We start from the raw sequence: 22,561 nt of genomic DNA on the forward strand, positions 1-22,561 counted from the left end.
ATTTTCTTTGCACATATTCTAGGAGGAGATGTCCAAGATCGGGAACAGAAATGAGGAGTTGCAGAGGCAGAACACCCTCCTACATGAACAGATCCAGACAATGAGTAGCAAGATGGCTGACAATTTACAACATGCAGTTAATGAGAGTCCGAAGAATATCTCCCTGTCTGAAGAGAGCAAATCCCAGGACCAAGTCCTTGAGATTCTCAGGTAGTGCTGTTTACCTGCAAATAAATGTTAATGCATAAAATAAAAAAAACACCTAGGACCATTTTGAAGGTTGAATGTCTTTATCTACACTAGTGTGCTGGTTTAAACAATTACCCTGTTGGTTGCAGGTTTGTGCGGCGGGAGAAGGAAATTGCAGAGTCTCACTTCGAAATTGCCCAAGGGGAGAGTTTGCGTTACCGTCTGAGGGTGGAGCACCTGGAGCGAGAGCTGAAGGAGTTACAGGACAGCTTGAGCGCCGCGGAGGAGAGGATGCAGGTAGGTTTTTTTTACTCACTACAAGTCAGTCCGGTAGATTCTTTCTATGAAGAACTGTTTTTCTCTCTGGATTGTTGTGTGTGTCTATGTTTTTTTTACTTTGCTCTAAGAAGGTCATGGACTTTTGACTTAATTAAAAGCAATAAAAACAACTAATTATGGTTCGCAGGTGACAGCAAAGACCTTGACTCAGCATGATGAGCTGATGAAGAAGACAGAAACCATGAGCGTCTTGCTGGAGACCAACAAGATGCTGAGAGAGGAAAAGGATAAGTTGGAGCGAGAACTGCAGCAAACACAGACTAAGGTATCAGTCGAGTAGTGAAGAGAAATGTTCTGTTTGTGATTCATTTGATTCACACTTTAATTACATGGTGTACCCTTATTATTCAAATCAACTTACAAGGGTTAACTACAGGTTTTTATAACCCCCCTCAGTGAACCTCCAAATGGCGAATTTTCTGTGTTTTTTAGGTACAAAAGTTGGAGTCTGACAGCGTACCACTACAGCAGGCCAACTCAGAGCTGAGCGAGAAGAGCGGCGTACTGCAGGCTGAGAAGAAGATACTGGAAGAGGAAATCAAGCGCTGGAAAGCTCGGGCCCAGGTCTGTAGGAAGACCAATGTCATGGCAAAGAGGAAGCTTGTTTTGTACCTGTATTATTAGCGTTTATTTTGTATAAGAATAATTGTTCTATTGCTTTGTATTACAACTTAAATACAACTTGATTTTTATCTTTCAGCATTTGGTGAGCCAGCAAAAAGATTCAGATCCAGAAGAGTACAAGCGGTTGCACTCTGAGAAGGAGGCACATCTCAAACGCGTTCAGCAGCTCACTGAGGAGAACACAAGGCTTAAAGCAGAGGCTAACAGGTGAGGAATTAATCATCGCTATTATTTGTATGCAGAATCTGTTAATGAGTGTTTTGGTGTGGGAAACTTTTTACTATTAACTTACTTCATCTCTTCTCTTCTCTCTTTAGATCCAATAACCTGACCACTTCCCTTCAAAATCAGATACAGAACCTGCGTGACAACATGAGTAAGATAACAGAAGAAAGGAATACTCTGAAGAATGACGTTGAGTCAAAGAACCAGGATATTGCGGACAAAATGCGAACTATCACCCAGGTCAAGAAGATCGGGCGCCGCTACAAGGCTCAGTACGATGAACTCAAAGTGGAACACGACAAGGTGAGTCTTTAATCCCAAGCTTGGGGAAAAAAGAGTGCATAATTGTTAGTGCATGTTTAGTTCTCTGAAGACACCCTCAATGAGCAGTTCAGTCATAACACATCTTTTAACTTTATGTTTGTTTGTTTGTTTCTAGCTGGTAGCTGAGGCTGCAGCAGGTCCGTCCCAAGAAGAGGAAGCTCGTCAAGCTTCAGTTCAGGAGCTGCAGAGCCTCAAAAATTCTCTGAGCCAGGCTGAAGCAAAAACCAAAGAGATGGAAGGACAGCTGGAGAACATCAACAAGGTAAGACATCACAAGTCTCCATGTGTTCCTGTCGAAATCTTTGACTGAATTCCCCACTTAGAATTTTAACAGTTGTTCCTCTATGCCATTTATCAGGAGGCAGATATTCCTTATAACCAGGACAGAACACACTGACAGTGCTCTAGCACATACGCTTGTGTTTTCTTCATACACATATTTATTCTCATTATTTCTTGTGGTACATGACAGGTGGTCACAGAGCGGGAGACTGAAGCACGTAATGCCCAAGAACAATCCTCAAGGCTGCAGACAGAGTTGACCCGGCTGAAGCAGGAGCTGCAGGACAAAGCTTCTCAGGAGGTCACACTGAGACAGCAGATTACTGAGAAGGAAGAGAAGACCAAGAAGGCATTTGTTTCTGCCAAGCAGAAGCTTAGTCAGCTCATGAGTAAGAAGCTTTTCTCAAATATTACACCAAATTGACCTACTGTAAATCCTTGTTTCCCAAAGTCCTCTACTCTCCATCACTTCCTCCTTACGTCTCTTTCCCCTCCACCACTTCCTCCTTACGTCTCTTTCCCCTCCATCACTTCCTCCTTACATCGCTTTCCCCTCCATCACTTCCTCCTTACATCTCTTTCCCCTCCATCACTTCCTCCTTACATCTCTTTCCCCTCCATCACTTCCTCCTTACGTCTCTTTCCCCTCCACCACTTCCTCCTTACGTCTCTTTCCCCTCCATCACTTCCTCCTTAAATCTCTTTCCCCTCCATCACTTCCTCCTTACGTCTCTTTCCCCTCCACCACTTCCTCCTTACATCTCTTTCCCCTCCACCACTTCCTCCTTACGTCTCTTTCCCCTCCATCACTTCCTCCTTACATCTCTTTCCCCTCCATCACTTCCTCCTTACATCTCTTTCCCCTCCATCACTTCCTCCTTACATCTCTTTCCCCTCCATCACTTCCTCCTCCTTAGATCTCTTTCCCCTCCATTACTTCCTCCTTACATCTCTTTCCCCTCCACCACTTCCTCCTTACATCTCTTTCCCCTCCACCACTTCCTCCTCCTTACATCTCTTTCCCCTCCACCACTTCCTCCTCCTTACATCTCTTTCCCCTCCACCACTTCCTCCTCCTTACATCTCTTTCCCCTCCACCACTTCCTCCTTACATCTCTATTGTAGTGTTTACTTCATGTGAGTCTCAGACCTTAATCATTTATGCACAGACGCCAAAGAGCAGCTGCAGAAGGAAAACAGTGATCTTAAACAACAGCGTGATGAGCTCGAGCAGCGATTAAGCGCTCTCAAGTCTCAGTATGACGGCCTTCTGAATCGACATGAGAGAGAAATGAGAAACCTGCGAGGCCAGGAGCAGAGGGACGAGCAACCCGAGGCAGGACCCAGCAAGGTGAGAGTCTGCCTTCAGGTTTTCACTATTAACACAGCAGCTGAATTTTAACACATATAGTCATTGCAGCTATTATTAAAATTGTTGTATATCATTGTAATTTTAATTTGCAGTGGCATGAACCTTCCACATATGATGTTGAGCTAAAGCAACTATTTTCTAAGGTTATAGTACTTAAGTCCTATGAACATGAAACCCCATGCAGTAAGCTGACGATCTAAGGTTACTTTAACAGGAATTAAAGAAACTGGTCAAAGAACTTAAAAAACCATGGGTTAACTTTAACGGCTGTCTGGTCTGAACACAAGCTTGCAAGTGCTGAAAAAAGATTCAACATTTATATCAGCACTGATTTTATTTACTTCTAAAACCATCTTTAGAAACTAGTTTTGCCAAAACAAAAAAAAGGTCACATAAACTTGTGCCAGTGACTTCAACTTTTCATCCCTTGAAGAATTGCCAGGTTTGATTCATGGAACAAAAGGGCATTTGTAAAGAGTTGGTCACTTGTGTATCATCAGATGTGAGAGATGGTTCTCCATGGCCAGTTTCTTAAATAACTGTTAATAGGGCTCAGGGATGGGCAACTTGGTAATGCCTAAAAAAACATATCAAGTGACTTTTCAAGTTTGGTTAAAAACAGAATCATTAATTTTAACATTTTGTCGGTTTCATTAATGACTTTTCTGTCTGTATCTTCAGACCCAGGAGCAGCAGAGGAGCACAGAACAGAGACAGATCAGTCTGAAGACCACCCCAGCTGGAGACAGGGGCAGGTATGAATCAGATTTACAGCATATTGTTTATAGGGTAACACCATGGCTGTGTAAGAGTGAACATGTCTTACCTTTCCTGTAGTTCACTTTATTCTTTTTTTTGTGTCCCTTTTTATTTAAAGTGTTTTTTAATTCTCTAATTTTTATGTCCTGCTCTTCGTCTCTGTCAGTGCCAGCACATCTGAGCCTCCAACTGCCAACATAAAGCCAACACCTGTTGTGGCTACAGGCAGCAAGCAGCCTGTCAATCCAGGAAACAAACCTACTCCAAGAGCAAGCATCAGACCAATGATCACCCCAGCTCCTGTTCCCACCCCAACACCCACTGCGACTGTCATGCCTACCACACAGGTGGAGTCGCAGGAAGGTAAGTCTTAACTGAAAAGGTGGAGGAAACCTTTCCTGCTATCCTGGAGGATAAATGTTTTGCTTTACACTGCTGCGTGCACTTCTAATCAATGCTCCACTTTCTTTTTTTCTTCAGCTATGCAGTCTTCTGAAGGCCCACCTGTGGAGCATGTGACGGTGTACGGCAGTGCCAGCGGCTCGGTGCGCTCAGCCAGCCCCAACGTCCAGACCACTTTAGCCGGGCCCATGCTAGCCATGCAGCAGACACAGACACAGGCCACAGCATTTGTCCAACCAACTCAGCAACAGAGCCTGACCCACCCGGAGCCAGCCAATCAGGACCCACCGACCATGCTTATTGAGGCAGCACCTAGCTCGCAGGTGGAGTGGCCTTCAACGTCCTCCACCTCCTCTGTGTTTGGGACTGGTGAGAAAAGTACTTATTATAATAAACCAACAATGGTAGATTAAACACCAGGCCCCTGTTTTACAACTTTTGAAAATAAATAAACTAACAGTGAAGTCATGTAGTTATTTTACCTATGATTTATCTCTAGTTTCGGCAACACCAGGGACCTCCTCCATGTCCAAAAGGCCTCGTGAGGAGGAGGAGAGCTCCACCATGGTCACTGACACAGAAACAACCCAGGAGGATTCTTCAAGGGCTCCGATACCAAAGAAACTCCGCATCATCCAGAGAGTTGGTCCAGAGGTAAGGAAGTGTTGTGAATATTTTTTTAAAATTGTTTATAATGACCTTAAATTTGTGCAGGTAAGTTTTGGGTGACATGCGGGTGTTTTGTGTTCTCCACAGGAAGAGGTGCTGGTGGAGGAGAGTGCTGAGGCTGAAGGGGTGGTGCCAACAGACAGTCAGGATGGTGGAGAAGCAAGCCAGGTTGGCCATCACATAATAATGGTTTAAATACATTCAAATACTTCAACTCGAAGTATTCTCATTTCCCAGTTAATCATTGTTTCTGGTTAACCCAATTGTGCCGCAGTGAGGGTTAGAAGTTGGCTTGTCTCTGTAGTTTTTTTTTTTAGGAAGGATAAATACATTGTCTGCAAGTTGTTACCATCAGCAGAAACTGAACTCTATTTCTATGCTGAAAGAGCTGTTTTCTTAAACTTGAAGATATCTGAAGCTTTTTTATCATTTATCTCTGGAGAAAAGGTTTGCCATTAAGTACATCGTGAAAGACAAATGTTAAAGATGCATTAATGGGATACTTATTTGTTATATGTATATATTTAAATGGAATATACTACCTTCAAAAATGGTGTTAATAAGTAGATTGCACGTTGGTTGTTCTAAGTGGACATTGTTTTGCCCAGCAGACAGAGGAGTTTGCAACACTGGAGGAAGGAGATGATGTTGCAGCATCCCAGTCCATCCCCATTGACCAAGAGGATGAAGAAGTCATCGTCATATTGACGGACTCAGAGAGCGAAGAAGACCAAGAGGAGGAGGATGAAGAGGAAGAAGAGCAGGTAGATTTACCGCCAGCTGCAGAATATATCTTTGGAATGTCTTCATTTCCTGCCTCTCATGATTTTAAATGCTGCTCATTGTAGGACTACGAGGAGGAGGAGGAAGATGAAGAGGATGACGAGGAGGAAGAAGATGAAGAGGATGACGAGGAGGATGATGGAGAGATGGGGGAGGAAGGGGAGGACAGTAACGAGGGGAGCGGAGACGGAAACGAGGCGTACGAAGGAGACGACACTGAGGTCTGATTACATGTGACACCAGATGCACTAACGTTAAAAAGTTTCATCTCTCATACATCCTCGCTCACAGCTCTCACCTCCAGTACACTGAGTGAACTCTTCCCACGCTTTGAGTCAGACAATTAGGAACCATTTCCTGCTCACAAACTCATTTTTTCCACATTTTCTCATCTCTCTGTCGCTGTTTTTTTTACTCACGAGTAGCTTTCTCTTCACTTGTGTTGACTTCAGTTGTTTACTCTGGTCTTGGCTGCACGTGGTCACTGGGATGTGTCAGTGGATGAGTGGCGTAAAGAAATAAAAGACCATGAAAATGAGACATGATGAAAAATATGAAGAAAATGATCTATCACCTCTCATACATTTGTTAACTTCATTATCCAATTATCCGGTGAGCCTTACAATTGAATATTCACCAGGGAATTCAAATTTGACATTTCTTAATTGGCCCAAAAAGCCAATAGTCACTTTGTGTTGAGTGAATTGTATTAATGGCTCGTTGCTGAAAGGCTTCTCAACATTTTAAATTATTCTAAACAAAAATGTATGAGTGTTTTTTTTATTTGGCCTTTTCTGAAGGACATTTTGTTCCATATGAGGAGAAAATGAGTAATGATCTGTATGCAGGGATTTTCCGGTACATGCTGGCATCTATAGTGTGTGTGGCAACCTTCTTCCCCTCATTCTGCCTACTCCTGTTTTTCCCTTACATCTCATTTACACATTTCCCAGCCTTTAGTCTCTTTAATTTTTTTATTTGCCCTTTTTTTTAAATTCTTCTTGAGGTTTTATTGTTCTTTTTATTATGTCCTTTTGTTTGTTTTCTTCTTTCTCAGGGAGCTGATGTAACAGACCCAGGCACAGAGACGGAGGAGAGTTTGGGAGCGTCTGACTCCACCCAGAGACCAGCAGATTCCCAGACACCCAGCTGTAAGATCCAGGAAACCCTGTTGAACGCACATATGTCGATCCACCTCAGACTCTCCACATGCGCTCACAAACTGTCCCGCCATCTAATTAGTTATCAGACTCTACATGATGACAGAGGAAGATGTAATATGTTGTTGTCTGTCTGAATGAAAGAGAGCTACAGTTCAAGTAGAAGCCAAAGTAAAGATTGTTTTGAACCACACATAACCTGTGCTTTACTTTGAAAAGGATTAAAATGATTCAGGGTAATTTCGTGCTCTTGAATAGCTGAATGTCTTATAAATGAAACACAAGTCTAAAGCATTTGACTGGTGAGCGGCTGATGATTTAAAAAAAACAAAAGTGAGATACTCTAAAGTAGTTTCTGTGACATGTTTGTTCTTTTTAAAGGTCCCATATTATGCTTTTTTTGGTTTTATATGCTCTTTAGTGTGTTTTCCAAGTCTCCTGTGCATGTTTAGACACATCTATGTGCAAAAATTCAAAGTCCGCAGAAATGCAGCTTCTCCTACGTCCTCCTGTTAGCTGTAGCATTAGCCGCATGTAACGCTCGGTTCTAGCCCCCCTCGAAAAAAAATTGTCAGTCCGAAGTCATTGTCAGTGTGAGATCACTGATCTAAGCCCGTTGGCTCGTTGTGGCAAGCCCTGCAGCTCATGTTGAAATTTCCGAGACGCGTGCTGAGCAACTGACCAATAACGACAGAGCGGATCGGCAGACCAATCAGAGCAGACTTGACCCACGTGGGGTCTAACAGTGGGGGCTCAACAGAGCGTAGCTGACGGACTCAGAGCGCAGAGGGAGCAAGGAGGAGCAGTACATGAAAACAGACACTTTTTTCAGACTTTAGCTATTGTGAACGTACAAAAGTAGGTACATAGATTAAATATGAACCCCAAAAAGGGCATAATATGGGCTCTTTAATATGAAACACAAATGCATTTGTTTAAAAGAAAACAAAGAAACTACTACAAACAGAAAATAAAAAAATATGAAAAGTTACCAATCTAATAAAATATTTTATTTGCCCATGAATCATTTTAAAAACTTTTTTTTCATAATAATAAACTAATTTCACAATCTGTTTGACACCTTCCTCTCAAAAACAGTTCCTTTTCTTGAACAATCATTGCAGCTCTATTTCTTGCTAATATATAATTTGATTTCTAATACTAACAAATCATCCGAGTCTTTGGATTTTAGAGCCATTAATAATTAACCAGAGTCAAATATTTTTCCTTTTTTTTTTTTTGTTAATTGAAGTGTTTGTTTGTATAAGTGAGTTTGTATCTCGTACATATCCTCAGCAGTCTTTTAGCAGGTTTTTAAGATTTATAAAGTAAGTATGTCTTTTGGAGGTAAAAAGTGCACACTTGAGTTTGTATTGGTGGCTTTCTTTACAGATTTTTTTTTTTTTTTAGCTCTCATCAAATGTATTTATTTCAAAATACATGGACCTCTGCTTATTTGAACATTCTCTTTTGTTGTAGTTGAGGGCAGTACTATGGAGTCTCTGGAGTCAATCTTCAACTCTAGTTCAAGGATGCCCCAGTCACCACGGAGACCAACGCATCAGCAGCCCCCTCGTCTGAACATCCACCCTGCCCAGTCATCTGAGCTGGGGCCACCTGCTCAGGTACAGGTATGATCATTAATCCATCCTCACTAATATGAATCCTCACAGTATCTATATTTTCTGTTACATCTGTGTGGAGATCACAAGAGCTGCTCATCAGTTTGATCAAATCTAACTTCACAGCGGCTCCCCGTTCGTCGAGTCCCTCAGCTCACTCCTGGAGTGCAGAGCAGTGCTGTAGGTTCTCTATTATTACATAAACCATACAAATGTTACTGTTTACTTCTGTTTCTTTCTTATTGCATCTTTGTACTCATTGTTTTCTTCCACCTCTCTCCCTGCAGCAGCACTTCTGTGACGATGATGACAGGATGGTTCCCAGCACTCCCACTCTGGTGGTGCACCGCTCCGATGGTTTTGACCAGGCCATCCAGTAAGTCTCACACAAATGTACACAACCCAGGAAGTCAGAATGCCGGGAATTATTCAGGATTTTTGTGTGTGTGTGTGTGTGTGTGTGTGTGTGACGAATACACTGCTGAAATAGTACACAATCTGATACGTGTGCTTTGGTACTTTGGCAGATTTGTTGAAACTCCCAGCCAAAGACAGCTCTCATCACAAGGAGGTACGCCCCACACAACACGTATTCATAATGCAGGTTGTTAAGAAAATGATAAACACAAAGATTATTGGAAGAGGAGTTTTGTGATGCAACATAAAGCTTTTTTTCTTGTCTTCAGGTCTTGGGCTGTATGAAAGTCCTTTGTATCTAGCGACTCATGAGGAGGAGTCTGGCGGCCGCAGCGTTCCAACGACACCGTTACAAGTTGCAGCACCAGGTATTTGTCTCTTCATCTCTGTTTGACCCTCTGTTAGTCTGATATGGATGTATCTCCTTTTTTTTTTTTTTAACCCAGTAAGGGTAGATGTTGTTTTTCTGATTTGTGAAATTTATCAGTTGCTACACCAAATGAAGTGAGACTATCTTGTGTTTTTTTTTGTTCCTCTCTTTCAGTAACTGTTTTCTCAGAGGCAGCTCAGTCTGACACCACCGAGCACGCCTCCCAGTCTGTTCCCATGGTGAGCACTTCAACACCAGGCCTGGTTGTGCCAGGAGGAGCTGGCACAGGGGAGGAGAGGGAAGACATCTTCATGGAGCCTGACACTGATAGGTGAGACTCACTCCTTTCAGCTGTTTTTCTGATGAAACTCAGACGTCTGGTTTCTTCTGTCAGCAAGATTTTTTCCCTCTCTTATCATCAGTTTCTATTATCTACACTTATTAAAACTTAAGACCTAATATAAAATGTAAAAAATATTTAAATGAATCAATTACAAAGCTGTACTGAACGCAGGTGTTCACATGCTGACCAAGTGCATCCCATTTGATCTACTGCATTCAGTTTGAAGCTTTATGTGTAAGTGTTCAAGTTGTGTCGTTCTGTTTATTTCAGACCCAGTGCAGAGGTGTCAGTGGATGCAGTGGTCTCACAGGGAGATGCAGAGGAGTCCGGCCAGACATCTGACAAATCCAGCCTCCCCTCCACCAGTCAGGAACCCTCATCCAGCTCTGCAGGTACACACTGCACATCTCTCCTTCTATCATCAAACAGTTATACTCTGCATCTTAACCATCGGTGACCTCTGACTATGAAGTTGTGTTTTCTTCCAGACACAAGCAGTGCTCCACCTAAACCCTGTAGACCTGTATCCAGCAGACAGCTGCAGCGCTGGCCAGAAAACCGTGGTGGGCGCATGAAGAGAGGAGGTAACATGTGAAAACAGTTGTTGGTAATGGAGCTAATGAAACTGCCCTGCTTAGTTAGCTGATGAATCAGTCTCAGGTAATTCAACAGCTACAAAAGTGGTGGAGCTTTTTTTTTTGCTCATTATTTGATATTGTGAAAGCAAGCAAACCATGTGATATCAAACTTTAAGTAAAAAGCTCTTCTTAGAAATGTCCGTCTATTTCTGAGGAATGATTTCCTGCATTGGGACAGACATGCAGTTTGTTTACATGTCCATTCTTGAAGGGGTTTGGAGTGGCCACAGTTTTTCTGAATCCAGACTAAAATACAGAGAAATGAGAGCATTTGCAATGTGCTATTTCAAGAAACCAGCAGGCTTACGATAACAGAAAAATACTGCAAATTAGGACTTAATAAATGTACTTTGTTTCAAGCCGGAACATAATTACCATAAACTGATCTTTAGGTCTCCTCACTCTGTGACTCATCAGCTGTTTTAAATTAATTGCACCATGTTTTTTTGAGAGATATACATGTAAAGTATGTATTTTTTGCGTTATTGAAAATGTTGATCGTCTGTCCTGCTGTGCACACAAATTCATTACCAGTCAACAGCACTGATTACATGTTTATGTTTGAATATTCAGTTTATTGGTAGTACAGATCATTCCATACATTTGTATACAGCTCCAGTACAAAACTTTTACATGAGTTCAGCAGGCATTCTTCTAAAACAACTTCTTTTTTTTTCTTCTTTTTTTTTTTTACAACAGGGTTTCCTTCTCGGTTCTCTCGAGGCTTCCACGGGAGACGATTCCAGAGATAAAGCATGAAACACAAAAAACTTGCCAATCATAACGCAACATGTCATTCCAATCAGAAAACACATTTCAAGTTTAGATTCTGTTTTCAGATTTTTACAAATGTTTTCTTGCTCTGAAGCCTGCCCCCCCCCCCCCTCCCTGTTCTTGTTTTATTTTATTTTAATGTGCTTGAAAAGTACGTTTTGTAATCAGTCCATGCTGAAGCATTGTGTTTTATGAAGAATTGAATAAACTTTAAACCTACACGAAAGTATATTTTCCTTCAATCACAATTTCTTTGGGCACTTGAAGATGTTGTTGCTCTGGGGTGACGTGTTGGCTGCAGGAGCGGGGATTTCAGGACGCCCAGTGTCCATCCTCACTTTGTAGGATTTGGCTGCAAAAGAAACAGAACGATTTGTTGATTTAGCATTTTAATTTGCGAGTGGTATTTAGAATATTCTTTTCATCCATGTTTGTGCCAGTTTCCATTTTAGTGAAACTAAATGTGTTGTCTTTACAGCCGTGCCTTCAGAGCTTTCAGGACATTAACTTGGACAGCTCTTGGCTGGCTGCAGCAGGACATACATTTAAAGAGATGCAGTTTTTCTGTGATGACATTAAAGACGAGACATGAACCTTTTTCACACACAGGAGTTGCATTTTTCTTTCAACTATGAATATCATGATAAAAACTTTTACTGTGGGTTTCTCCACATTTAACTGATGCCTGATGGACACCACCCTCTATGACCTTTCCATCTGCCTATAATCCCCCCAACCACACCCAGACACACCCTGACACACATGGTCCTTGTTATGCCTTTCACACAATTGGACAGTTAAAAAAGAAAGCCATACTTCAAACAAGGATGTTTTGTCCTTCTGAAGCTTAGCAATAATATGAGCATAGGAGCAGAGACAGATTTTATAACCACACATACCTCTTAAATAATTTCAAAATGTGATTGATGTCTGTAAATGGAGCTACCATTGACATGTGAGAAATAGGTGAGGGAAACTTTCAACAATGGGTGTCCATTCTTCTATCTTATGAAATTGGATGATTTTCTATTTGATTACAAATGAAGTACTCATGATCCAAACTAAATCCACCCTTTCATCCTTACATATGTGTTGGTTATAGAAAAGTACATGTACCTTACTTTTCTGAGATAATGAAGATTTTAATAAAGGCTAACTATGTTAATATTTCCATGATTTACTCTTCTGATTAAACTTGGTGCACTTTGCATGTGATTGTAACATAAATGATGGTCAAGATAGGAAAGGTAATCTTGTGCTCTTGCTTTACCTGAATCTCAGAGGTACATTTTATTTTGAATATATCAGGGTTAAATAACCCACGTGTATAGACTTGGCCGGCGTTTCAGTGACTTACATCTTGAGACGACGTAGTATTTGTATCCCTCTGGTTCTCTGTTGCTCGGGATGGAAACAGCAGCTGTGATGGTCGGGGGGAAACCTCTCCATGACGTACGGATGTTGATGGTTGCCCCAAGAGCAGACACTGGAAACGAAACAGGTGAGTGTATAAATATTATGTTTGAGCCAGTTGAAATTATTCTAACACTTAGTTGAATTGTTTTTGTGTTTCAACAGTTACTTAAATGTCACCAGAGAAATCTACTTCCACTTGCCACTTATTTACAAGATGGCCTGGCTGCCCCTCTCCCCTCCAACACAAAGGTATGACTCATTTTTTTCAGGGAACTACATGTGATGTAACTCAAATAAAACATGTTTACTTGAGCCTTTTAAACCTGTTAAGAAAAAAAGTCAGCAAACACCTGGTACACTCATCACAGTAAAAAATATATCCGGGACCAAACACAAGAAAAGAAGGCAATCTAGGTTGCTCTAAGTGAACTCGTACTAAAAACAGAACAAGCCATGGACATAAACTTTATGGCATGATCCAATTAAGACTGGCCAGATGTGCCGGTCATTTCTTTCGGTCTTACCTACATTGTTTGTATAATGTTGGATTTTTTAAACATATTTTACATGTTTTAGTTTATTATTACAACTGTTTGATAATTTCAATGATGCACATCCCATTTTCACCTTTGTTATAATCCTTTTCTTTGTTCCCATAAATGGTTATCTGCTTGGTATGTGATTGGACTAAACCAAAATGAATTAGATGTTTTTTAATAATTAGGCTTTTTCTTTGAAAGAACTGTAAAAACTTTAACAAGTGTTTTTCAAGTAACCCCACACAGAATATGTATTGGACTTCTGTAAGTAGTATGCAAAAATAACAAGTTCTGGTTCGAGATGTCCTTGTTTTATAAACACAAGTCCATTTTGTTTTCCTCTTCTTACCTGCTTGTCGGACAAACCGGTTGCTGACTGTGTAAATGGCATGCTGTGGTTTTCTGCCACACTTTGGACTTGTGCCAAACTGGTAGGAATATTTCTGAACATTTCCCCCTGAAAACACAAAATTCCATATGAAAATCATTTTTTTCAGATAATGAAGCAAATCGGAATTATGTCTTATACAGCATTTGATCACCTCTCTTGAAGAAGTAAACGGACTCTCTCCTCCTCTGGTACTGAGGCACGGACAGAGCCGCTGTGATGTGGCCACGAAGCCCATCGAAGCCTGTTTCAACGACCTTTGGATAGCCAGGGTCCAAAACATCGTTTTCATATCTCCAGTACTGCGGTCCCTACAAAGATAAAAAAAACAAAAACATTTATTCTCAGGCAACAAAACTATCCCTGACCAGCACTTAACAAAGTAACTATTAGCTATAAGGAAATGTAAGGTCAAAGACTGCACTTGAGCGTCACAACCATCGGTTCAGATAAGATTTGAAAATGTACCCTGAAAATGTATGTTTTGCCCTGGCAGTTACAGCGGGTGAACACAGTGTCGATAGGGGAGGGGACGCCCCACACTTGTGTGATGTCTTGGGCCTGACCAGGTACCCTGTTTCTGTCCAGAAACCAGAAGTAGTGTCCTGAAAGAAATAACATTTGTACATAAGGACAGTCCAAACATATGTAACTTCGCTTAGAGAGTTCGTTTGTATCTTTTATTATAAATGTTTTTATTTGTATTTTTATATATTATTTATTTCTGCTAAGCATTTCATGTCTGTACTTCTGGGACTCTTCCTTTTGTTAAGTAAGAAATAACATACATGAAGAAAAAATCACTGGGTGCAAAATCTTAACAACAAACTAGTTAAAGTATCAAAAAGTACTCATTAGGCAGAGGAATGCATTACTATTTTACTCATTTACTGTTTTTAAGTAGCAGAAAAAACAAGTAACTCAAATTTGTTCTTGGATTAAAATACTTAACTCTCCACCACTGCTCTCTTGTGCGTCAGTTAAGTTTTATTTTGATTCCCATCAGATACAATTTTCAGATTTAATGACTACGAAGCTGGCACTCACCTCTGAAAACCACTATTGTGCCATTCCTCAGGGTGGTGACTCCACTGACTGGCCGCCCACTGCACAGATTTGTGTCGTTGCTGTCATCTGAGAGAAAAAAAGAACATCAGTAAGACTAAACCATCTGCTTAAACTAGCAAAGCAAGGAAAACCATGGATTTACAGACTGAGTTATTGGGTGTTAAATGTCATTTTGTGCCTCGGGAGCTGAAAGTAAAATAATGTGAAAAAAATAGTTTCACATTAAACCCTTTGAGTCCTAATTCCAATTTAAAAGGGCTGTTTGGTTCATTTACAGTGTGGGAAAACAGCCATGTCAGTCACTTAATATAGTGTTGCTACGCTTTGAAGGAGGTTATGTTGACAAAGAGGCATAATGAAAAACAACCAGGCTCATAAAGCTGGCTGTGAACAGACAGAAACTGGAGGCCTCCACTCTTGCAGTAGGGTTAGACCCTTTTTAAATAAGTTAGATGCTAGCTGATGCTAACAGGTCTGACACTGAAGATCTCCCCTCCCTCAACCACTGAGTTTGTCTTGAGGGATTTCCTACCGGCTTGGTAGTCCCGAGGATTGTCCACGTTGAGAGTTTGTGCAGGATCCAGAGGCTTGGTCTCAGGTTTGGAGCTGGGTTTAGCTGCTATTGGTTTAACTGGCTTTGGCTTCAACAGGTCTGGCTTGTCCTGGGGTTTTGATGTTTCTTCTAAGCTTGTGGGTTTGGGTGGGTCTTCAGGGACATTTAGTGGATCTGCTGTGGGTCTTGCTTGTGTAACATCTTCTGTAGCGACATCCCGAGATGCCTCTGTGGATGTTGGGATGTTGGTTGTCAAGGCATCAGGCTCAGACGGTTTCCTGGAGTCGGAAGGAGTAACCCCGATAGAAGGATCCTCAAGGTCTGGCAGAGATGTTGGCAGTTCTGTTGCGACATCCTCTTTGTTGTCTACATCTGGTCCGAGGGCTAAAGTGGCTGTCGTTGGTATGGGTGTTGGGTCCTGTGTGGTTACTGTAGACACTGAAGCCTCAGTGGGGTTGTAGGTTGTTTTTAGGGGTAGGGTTGTATCCTCTGGTTCATTGGTGGAGATTACAGTGGGATCTGTATTCTGTCCCTCAAGAGAAACAGCACCCTTAGATGTGACTTCTGGCACAGGCTCTGGACTGTTGGGGCCAGGAGAATCCCCTCTCGGGTGCTCTGAGTTTGCGACAGGCAGGCTGCTGACAGCTGCCGTTGTAGGCTGAGGGGGAGTTGTTCCTGAGCTGGTGGGATCTCCGGCATCTAGAGGACAAAATATAGACTGTTGTTGTGAATCATTTCAGTAAATTAAAGAACAAATGAGAAACTTTAAATATGAAAAAAAAAATTCAAACGAGAATAATAAAGAACAAATGCAGACCTCTGCATGCAGACATCTGCATAAAATGAACGGTTTAACCAACTTGTAGTTGACCGTTCACAAATAAACAAGCTTCATCATTTCCCTCTGCAAGTAGTTTAGCTTTGAACTAGAATCACTATGAATTGCATGTTGGTAACCAGCTTCCAGTAACCAGCTTGCGTAAGAGCCCATCCAATTATAATGTCTCCCAGACAAAAAAGAACAAAATAAGGGATAGGTTGTATTAATTCTCATTTCCAAAAGGGTCTGGAGAAGCCAAGCAAGGGCTGGAGGTGCTTAAGAAAAAGAAAAAAAAAAGAGTATTCATTTTCGGTCAATATGTGCTGTGGCCTTTGAAGTCACTGGATCTCATCCCAGTTGGACAACTACGGGACATATTGTTCTAATCAATGCACAAATTGTCTTTATCTTCCAGTAGGGTATAAGAGAATCAAGAGTTGCTTTGATCATTTTCTGGCAGCTGGTGGCAAAACAACATCTCCTTTATAATGTCTTTGATTTACCAACCATTCATCGAATATGTCCTGATATTCCCTTTTCACATACCTGTACTGATAGTGGAGACTTCACCCATGGTTGGGGGTATGGTGGAAGGACTGCTATCTGCCTGTGTCGGCTCATTATCAGCAAGAGTCGTCTTTGTTAGAGCGCCTACTGTCACTGTCTCTGTAGTGGTCTCTACAGTGTCTGGATTCTGGGTGGGTTCGGTGGGAAGTTGATCCAGAGGGCCAGCTGTAGACGATCCATAGCCGCTAGTGCTCTCTGGGATTGGAGTGGTTTCCAGGTCGCCAACTGCATCGTCGGAATATTCGTCATTGGGAAAAATATCTACAGGAATGTTACCGTGAGAAAAGATGATGAGCACCTGGATGTCAAACTCGTAAAAACTTCACTGGTGGGAAACTTCTTTGCTGGATTTATTATCTATGCACAACGCCGCTCACCATCATTGAGATCATCTTGTGGATATGATGTTGGACTGACCAGGGGAATAAGATGGTCATCTGTGGGCAAAGAATGCAAAATTAAATAATATCAGTATTTATAACAATGAGATTCGCATGTTTCCCTGAGGATCCACACACCACTAACTGTAACTTTTTCAGACAAATGTTTTTGACATCTCTTCGGATGCAAGAGTACCCCCCCCCCCCCCACACACACACACACACACACACACACACACACACACACCACCACCACCCAAAACAATTTCCCTCAAACTATTAATTTAAAACATTCAAGTAAATCATCTGTCATGTTTTCTTGGCTACTTTTAATGCTTTCCTTTCTTGTGACTGAGCCGGTGCCCGTAACCCTCCCACACACTCATGAAAACACTGCTCTCTTGTCTTTATTTTGGCCCGTGAAGCTTATGCTCTTGGCTTTCTCCGGTTCGGTCTTTGCTCCTTAACAAACCGCAGCAAGAGAGCTGCTGTGTTCTCCTCAGCCAACAACAACTTCCTGCCATTTTCCTAACTTATGCCTCAATCAATCTACTGAATTAAGCTCTTAATTATCATTTCAGTTAGTGTAATCCAATGACTAAGGGAACATCAAGTTTCTGCAATTTAAATGTTGTGGAAGTGATTCAAGATGTAGAATAAGTCACCTGTATTGTCTCCCTCGCTGAATGTTGACGACAGATCTGTTGCGTCACCTTGAGGTGGCTCTATAGTCATGAATAAATATACAGAAGTTAACCCAAGAACAATAATCTTTGAATCTAAAAGAGTAACAATTAGGGGGGATAAAAAACCTTTTCCAAGTCAGATGTACCTTTTGGTTTGTTATTATTGACATTATGGCATGAATTAGTCTTCCCTGGTGCTGTTTCACTTGTTGCTCCACTGATTTCTTCTGTGGCAATTACCAAGACAGAGAATATCGTCAACTATAACCAAGTGCATCATTGCAGATTACTGCATGCAGTGCAACACATACTGCGCCACATGCTGGTGGACATGCAGGTTTTCCTCGGTCGGATTCATTCTGACTTATTCCCACATCAGTGTTCATGCGCATGTAAAAATGTCACATTGTAAAATTCTGATTGTTGTGAGACTTGAAAGGTAATCAAACTGAAAAAAAAAAGATACTGGCTGACTTCAACCTGACCATGCAGTCACATGACAATCACTGTATTTATTTATAAAGTGTCAAATTATTCTGAAGACTTGTGAACACTTGTTTTCAAACTGTTTGCTGTCCTCTTAATCTGGGAAGCAAATGCGAAATGAGAAGGAAACCATTACCATGCAGAATAGAACATAAAGACAAGCACATACTCAAAACCATGCTGGAATCAGGCTTACCTAATGCATCGCAGTGGTTGCTGAAGTCTGAGCAACACTGTTTGTACTTCTCACAGTCGCTGTCGCAGTTACACAGCCGGCCTCTTTTAAAACCCTCTCCACAACGACCTTTACAAGAGTCGCCTGTTGAACACAATCACAGCAAAGTTGAGCAAAAAACCCTTTTACAATAAGACACACACACTGCTTTAGTAGTTAGATTAATTACTGTTTAACATTTTGTTTTTCATATGATAAATTAAATGTTGATCCCTTGGCAACAAAAAAAGAGTGCAAACTTGAGAAATCAATTAAAGATAGATAGGACAGCTGCATTTCTTTAGTTAAATAAACTGGGATTAGTAACAGTAAATGTGGTTTGGATAAAAGTATGAGGAATATATCAGGAGGGGAATTCTCACTTGTTGTGCACTGAGAGTCAAAGTCTTTGCAGCACTCTCCATAAGACAGACAGTTGTAATCACACTGGCACATGTTGCCCCTGTAGTACCCAGAACCACATCGTCCTTTGCAGCTCGCTGTTTGTGAGAAAGAATACAAAGAAAAAGAATGACGGAGAGGGACCTGAAGACCGTAAAATATGATCGGTGCCTTTAACGTCTGGATCTTTTTTTCTTCTAAAGCACCGTGCGTGCTTCAGGACATAGTCTGTAAATACTACGACTGAGCAGAGATATTGATTTTTGGAGTAGTGACAAATATATCTGGTAAATAATTATTTAGAGAGTAAACACTGATGAGTACAAGCACAGAAAACATGTGATATATATTCCAGGAAATCCTGTTGTTAAAAGATATTTTTCAGGCAGTCAGAATATTTTCACTTGAATAATTCTAGATGAAATTACAAATTATACTCACACTGAGCAGCACTGAATGTCAAAGCACAAAGCAGCAGAACAACAGCACAAAGTGTAGCAGAAGACATTCTTCCTGAAATCTGAAACCAAGCATAAATCACAAACAGAACAAATAAGTCCTCTGTTTCAGATGTGTTTCAGATTCCAATGGAGGAAAGTAGAAAGTAGCCCACCTTGTTTGAGCGTCTGTCAGAATCCTGCTGAGGGTCTGAGTCGGCTGCTTTTTAAAAGGCAGAAAGAGACCGGCTGACTGCCCGTTAATTGACAGATCCGTTCTAATTAAATGTGTGATGATCTCACAGAGGGGTTTAGGGAGGGTCCTGCAGTCCGGCCACACCATAGGTCTAGACTTCACTAACAGCTGGAAGTACACCAACACACATCTGTGCCAGACAGACGGCTGACTTCACGCACACTTCCGAGCAAGGGAAAAACACTGCTGTGACTAGTTCATTATGTCACAAATGGGTGACCTGGACACCTTTATGTCATCCCAGACTGGTTTATTCAAATCAATACAATATGAGGAGTCCAATAAATCCACTGAAGGCAAGTTAGATCTTAGACTTCACAGTCATTATTTTGTCTAAACTCAGGTTACTGGCATCACACTAGTGTGGCGTTCAAGTGTCTCAATTCATTTAAACCAAATGCAGTTTAGTGATCTGAAGTTTATCCTAATATATCTAATGATAACACATGATAACATGAGTTAATATTAATATTATATTCTAGTATTTACCACATAAAATTCTAAATGAGAAATAGAAATATTAATTTTAATGTTTACTTATCGGCTAAATGTCCTTTCAAAATCAAATGCTCTTTGGCAAATGGACCCTTTCAGTATAAAATGATTTTCATGGATGCACTAACATTAAGTCTATTCTTCTAGCTAATTTTAATACCAACAAAACATTCTGAGCAAGTTTAAAAGCCATTAAAACAATAGAGAGTGATCATCAGTGATTTCAAAAGCTGAAAAGTAAAATGTGAAATATAGAGAAATCACCAGGAAAGGACTTAAAGATTATATTTAATTACGTTGATTGTGTTACTTTCTACGAATGAGAGAGGCAGGATATTTTAAAAGGGACGCATTTGGGATATAAACTGTAAGAACAGTTTTTAGAGGCAGCAACACATAGAAAATACATTTGATAAAACCAATGTATTTAAGTTATTCTCAAGGGTGCAACGTTTTTAAAAAATGATTTTTCTCTTATCTTATATAGATACATTTAAAGGTCTAAAAATTGTAACAATTTCCATTACTTAGTGAGGAAAAGAGACACCCCTATAATGTAACAGAGCTTGCTTAGTTTGCTTTAGTTGATTTTTTACCATCTCTTTACCTCATTTAGAAACTCTTTGTGTGGGTACGAACCCAAGGTTTGTTACCACTGTTGTAGTTTTAGAGATGTTTACATAACTCGTTTTCATGAGCAACAGGCTGGATCTCTCTCACTTTATCAAACTGATTACAGTGGTGATGTATTTTTATGATGTAGGGCTAGCCTGCTCGGGGTATTTTGTGGTTGGAAGTGCTGGTGTTTATTTTCCATCGTGTCATAGTCCAATTAGAGGTAAAACGTTCATTAGTGTTCTGGTGTCAAGACAGTTATGATAACAGGGTCTGGTAAACAAGCTCTGAAATAACCAATCAACAATTCCCCCGAGTATATTTCAATGAAAAGAGGAAGTATCACAGCCCTGTTATCTTCATTTACACTGACAAGGTGAAAGGGTCAAAGTTTCAAAAGTAGAGTCAGTGCGCCCCCCTGTGTTTAAATTGTTAACTGAGTCTTGTATTTTTCCTGCACTAGTTTGAAATCTCAAAGCTCAGGCACATGGCAAACTTTGAAGCATGTGGTTCTGATGAAAGTTTGACCATTAAAAGTCTTTAGGTATAGAAGCTCTCTTTTCTTACTGGGCGACTATTGACCCTTTGACCTCATGCATTTACAAGGGCCTTACATAAATGTGTAAACTCTTCCCCCTGGTTCAGATCATTTTAAAAGGGAATCTTTTAAGTGACTATGTGTATGTGACTTGAGCAGAGGCTGAAGCTTGTTCTCATCATATTTTAGCAATTTCTTAATTATGATATAAATAGACAGCCTGTCCATTTTTTCTCCTTTTACAAACAACATGATTTGTGATGATGCGTATACATACATGTTCATTTTGCTTTATTGTCTTTTTTCCCTGATTTATTTAGTCTTTCTTTTGTAGCTTTTACATTTTTTATTTTACATTTTTTATTCTTAATGTATAGGTTTGGTTTCTTGTTTTTCAATGTATTTATGCTGTTTTTAATATGCAAAATGAAAAGTTACATGATTTACTTATTATCAAATCTGGGAGGAAGGATTTACAGTTAATTGAGAAACAATATCAGACCAAATTGGCATGCAGTGCACATACAGTGTTTTGCTAAACAAGTAATGCAACCACGTACTTCTATATATAATACAAATGATTTGAAATTAGAATCAGTCATTGTGGGTGTTAGTCTTACAATTGGGACTGCTGTGACCTTCTTTTGTCCTGACACAAACATAAACAGCAGTTTTCCTCTTCCCCTCTCTGCAGGCCTTCAAACCCACAGAGAGGCGGAGAGACAACCAGCAAAAGGTAGAAATGTCCCTGAGATGTGGCACAAAGCACTTTCCCATTATCACAGTTGGATGTATTGCACACTGGATCTCCTGGGGGGATGAGAAATGCGCTGAGTGGGGAGTCCGCTTGTTTTTTTTTCTGAACCCAGAACTGCGCCTGTGCAATAAGGGCTTCTGTGCTGGCAGCTTTAATCCGTCGACCTGTTCTAGCAGGAGTGACGCTGATTTAAAAGAGCTCGATGAGAAGCACAAACATGGAGACCCCCAGGAGAAGAGGGGATGCAGGGCATGTGGAGGGACATTTTTTTTTTGTCTTCTTCCAAGTTGAACAGAAGCTGAATGGCTTCCTGGCTGAGTTCAAAATGTTTCTGATAATTGAATACACTAAAGATGAGTTCTGAAAAGGAAACGACACAGTCTACTAGCATTACAGGAAAAGCAAAGCAGTCATAATCCCTTTATCTTCTGATATCCCTTTTAAATGAATCTTCAATCAAATATTAGTGAGTGAACATGATTCTTTATTTCTGTTCTCCAATGAGAGAGACTGAAAAGAGCAGAACATTTGTTCTGTTTGTTTATTTGTTTTTCTTATGGTGTCTTCATAGCACTATTTTTTTTTTTTGTCTTTGTGTAGTGACTTTAAAAAATAGTACATATATTTCTTTATGAAAAAAAAAGATTTAACT

General features: G+C 40.6%; 2 protein-coding genes across 9 annotated transcripts in view; one reads left to right on the forward strand and one right to left on the reverse strand.

Annotated features, from left to right (window-relative positions):
- Positions 1 to 11,898, forward strand: part of tprb (translocated promoter region b, nuclear basket protein) — a 23,965-nt gene extending 12,067 nt beyond the window's left edge. Inside the window, exons 26-51 of one of the 6 annotated variants that reach the window (XM_065955709.1) lie at positions 23 to 210; positions 339 to 486; positions 656 to 793; positions 961 to 1,092; positions 1,229 to 1,359; positions 1,470 to 1,680; positions 1,817 to 1,963; positions 2,174 to 2,372; positions 3,153 to 3,334; positions 4,037 to 4,110; positions 4,281 to 4,477; positions 4,595 to 4,885; positions 5,016 to 5,170; positions 5,273 to 5,353; positions 5,794 to 5,949; positions 6,034 to 6,189; positions 7,026 to 7,119; positions 8,608 to 8,759; positions 8,877 to 8,930; positions 9,038 to 9,126; positions 9,278 to 9,321; positions 9,437 to 9,535; positions 9,712 to 9,868; positions 10,151 to 10,272; positions 10,369 to 10,464; positions 11,218 to 11,898. In XM_065955709.1, the coding sequence (XP_065811781.1) occupies positions 23 to 210; positions 339 to 486; positions 656 to 793; positions 961 to 1,092; positions 1,229 to 1,359; positions 1,470 to 1,680; positions 1,817 to 1,963; positions 2,174 to 2,372; positions 3,153 to 3,334; positions 4,037 to 4,110; positions 4,281 to 4,477; positions 4,595 to 4,885; positions 5,016 to 5,170; positions 5,273 to 5,353; positions 5,794 to 5,949; positions 6,034 to 6,189; positions 7,026 to 7,119; positions 8,608 to 8,759; positions 8,877 to 8,930; positions 9,038 to 9,126; positions 9,278 to 9,321; positions 9,437 to 9,535; positions 9,712 to 9,868; positions 10,151 to 10,272; positions 10,369 to 10,464; positions 11,218 to 11,270 (3,546 nt within the window). In that variant the 3' untranslated portion in view covers positions 11,271 to 11,898. The remainder of the gene's footprint in view (positions 1 to 22; positions 211 to 338; positions 487 to 655; positions 794 to 960; positions 1,093 to 1,228; positions 1,360 to 1,469; positions 1,681 to 1,816; positions 1,964 to 2,173; positions 2,373 to 3,152; positions 3,335 to 4,036; positions 4,111 to 4,280; positions 4,478 to 4,594; positions 4,886 to 5,015; positions 5,171 to 5,272; positions 5,354 to 5,793; positions 5,950 to 6,033; positions 6,190 to 7,025; positions 7,120 to 8,607; positions 8,760 to 8,876; positions 8,931 to 9,037; positions 9,127 to 9,277; positions 9,322 to 9,436; positions 9,536 to 9,711; positions 9,869 to 10,150; positions 10,273 to 10,368; positions 10,465 to 11,217) is intronic. The other 5 variants (XM_065955711.1, XM_029281414.2, XM_065955712.1 and 2 more) reach the window with 5 other exon arrangements.
- On the reverse strand, positions 11,073 to 19,670 carry prg4b (proteoglycan 4b). 3 transcript variants are annotated; one of them, XM_065955715.1, is made up of 15 exons: positions 19,425 to 19,670; positions 19,253 to 19,331; positions 18,793 to 18,909; positions 18,392 to 18,514; positions 17,856 to 17,933; positions 17,689 to 17,748; positions 17,021 to 17,080; positions 16,623 to 16,904; positions 15,236 to 15,955; positions 14,683 to 14,769; positions 14,104 to 14,240; positions 13,790 to 13,946; positions 13,597 to 13,704; positions 12,650 to 12,778; positions 11,073 to 11,644 (listed from the first exon to the last, which is right to left on the reverse strand). In XM_065955715.1, exons 2-15 carry the CDS (start codon positions 19,317 to 19,319, stop codon positions 11,535 to 11,537), a joined length of 2,235 nt encoding a protein of 744 aa, XP_065811787.1. In that variant the 5' UTR covers positions 19,320 to 19,331; positions 19,425 to 19,670; the 3' UTR covers positions 11,073 to 11,534. The 3 variants fall into 3 exon arrangements, with proteins under 3 accessions (XP_065811787.1, XP_065811786.1, XP_020511443.2); XM_065955714.1 differs by having other exon boundaries at positions 17,856 to 17,936; XM_020655787.3 differs by lacking the exon at positions 17,856 to 17,933 and having other exon boundaries at positions 19,425 to 19,669.
- Between the last annotated feature and the right edge of the window lie 2,891 nt (positions 19,671 to 22,561).

This window comes from Labrus bergylta, chromosome 6 (genome assembly GCF_963930695.1).
Source record: "Labrus bergylta chromosome 6, fLabBer1.1, whole genome shotgun sequence".
Lineage (NCBI taxonomy): Eukaryota > Metazoa > Chordata > Actinopteri > Labriformes > Labridae > Labrus > Labrus bergylta.

Coding starts and splice junctions, on each gene's coding strand:
- prg4b (XM_065955714.1), bottom strand. CDS start 19,319: ATGTCTTCTGCTACACTTTGTGCTGTTGTTCTGCTGCTTTGTGCTTTG. Junction 14,770..15,235: donor TCCTCGGGACTACCAAGCCG/GTAGGAAATCCC, acceptor TTTTTCTCTCAG/ATGACAGCAACGACACAAAT. Junction 13,705..13,789: donor CGTTTACTTCTTCAAGAGAG/GTGATCAAATGC, acceptor TTGTGTTTTCAG/GGGGAAATGTTCAGAAATAT.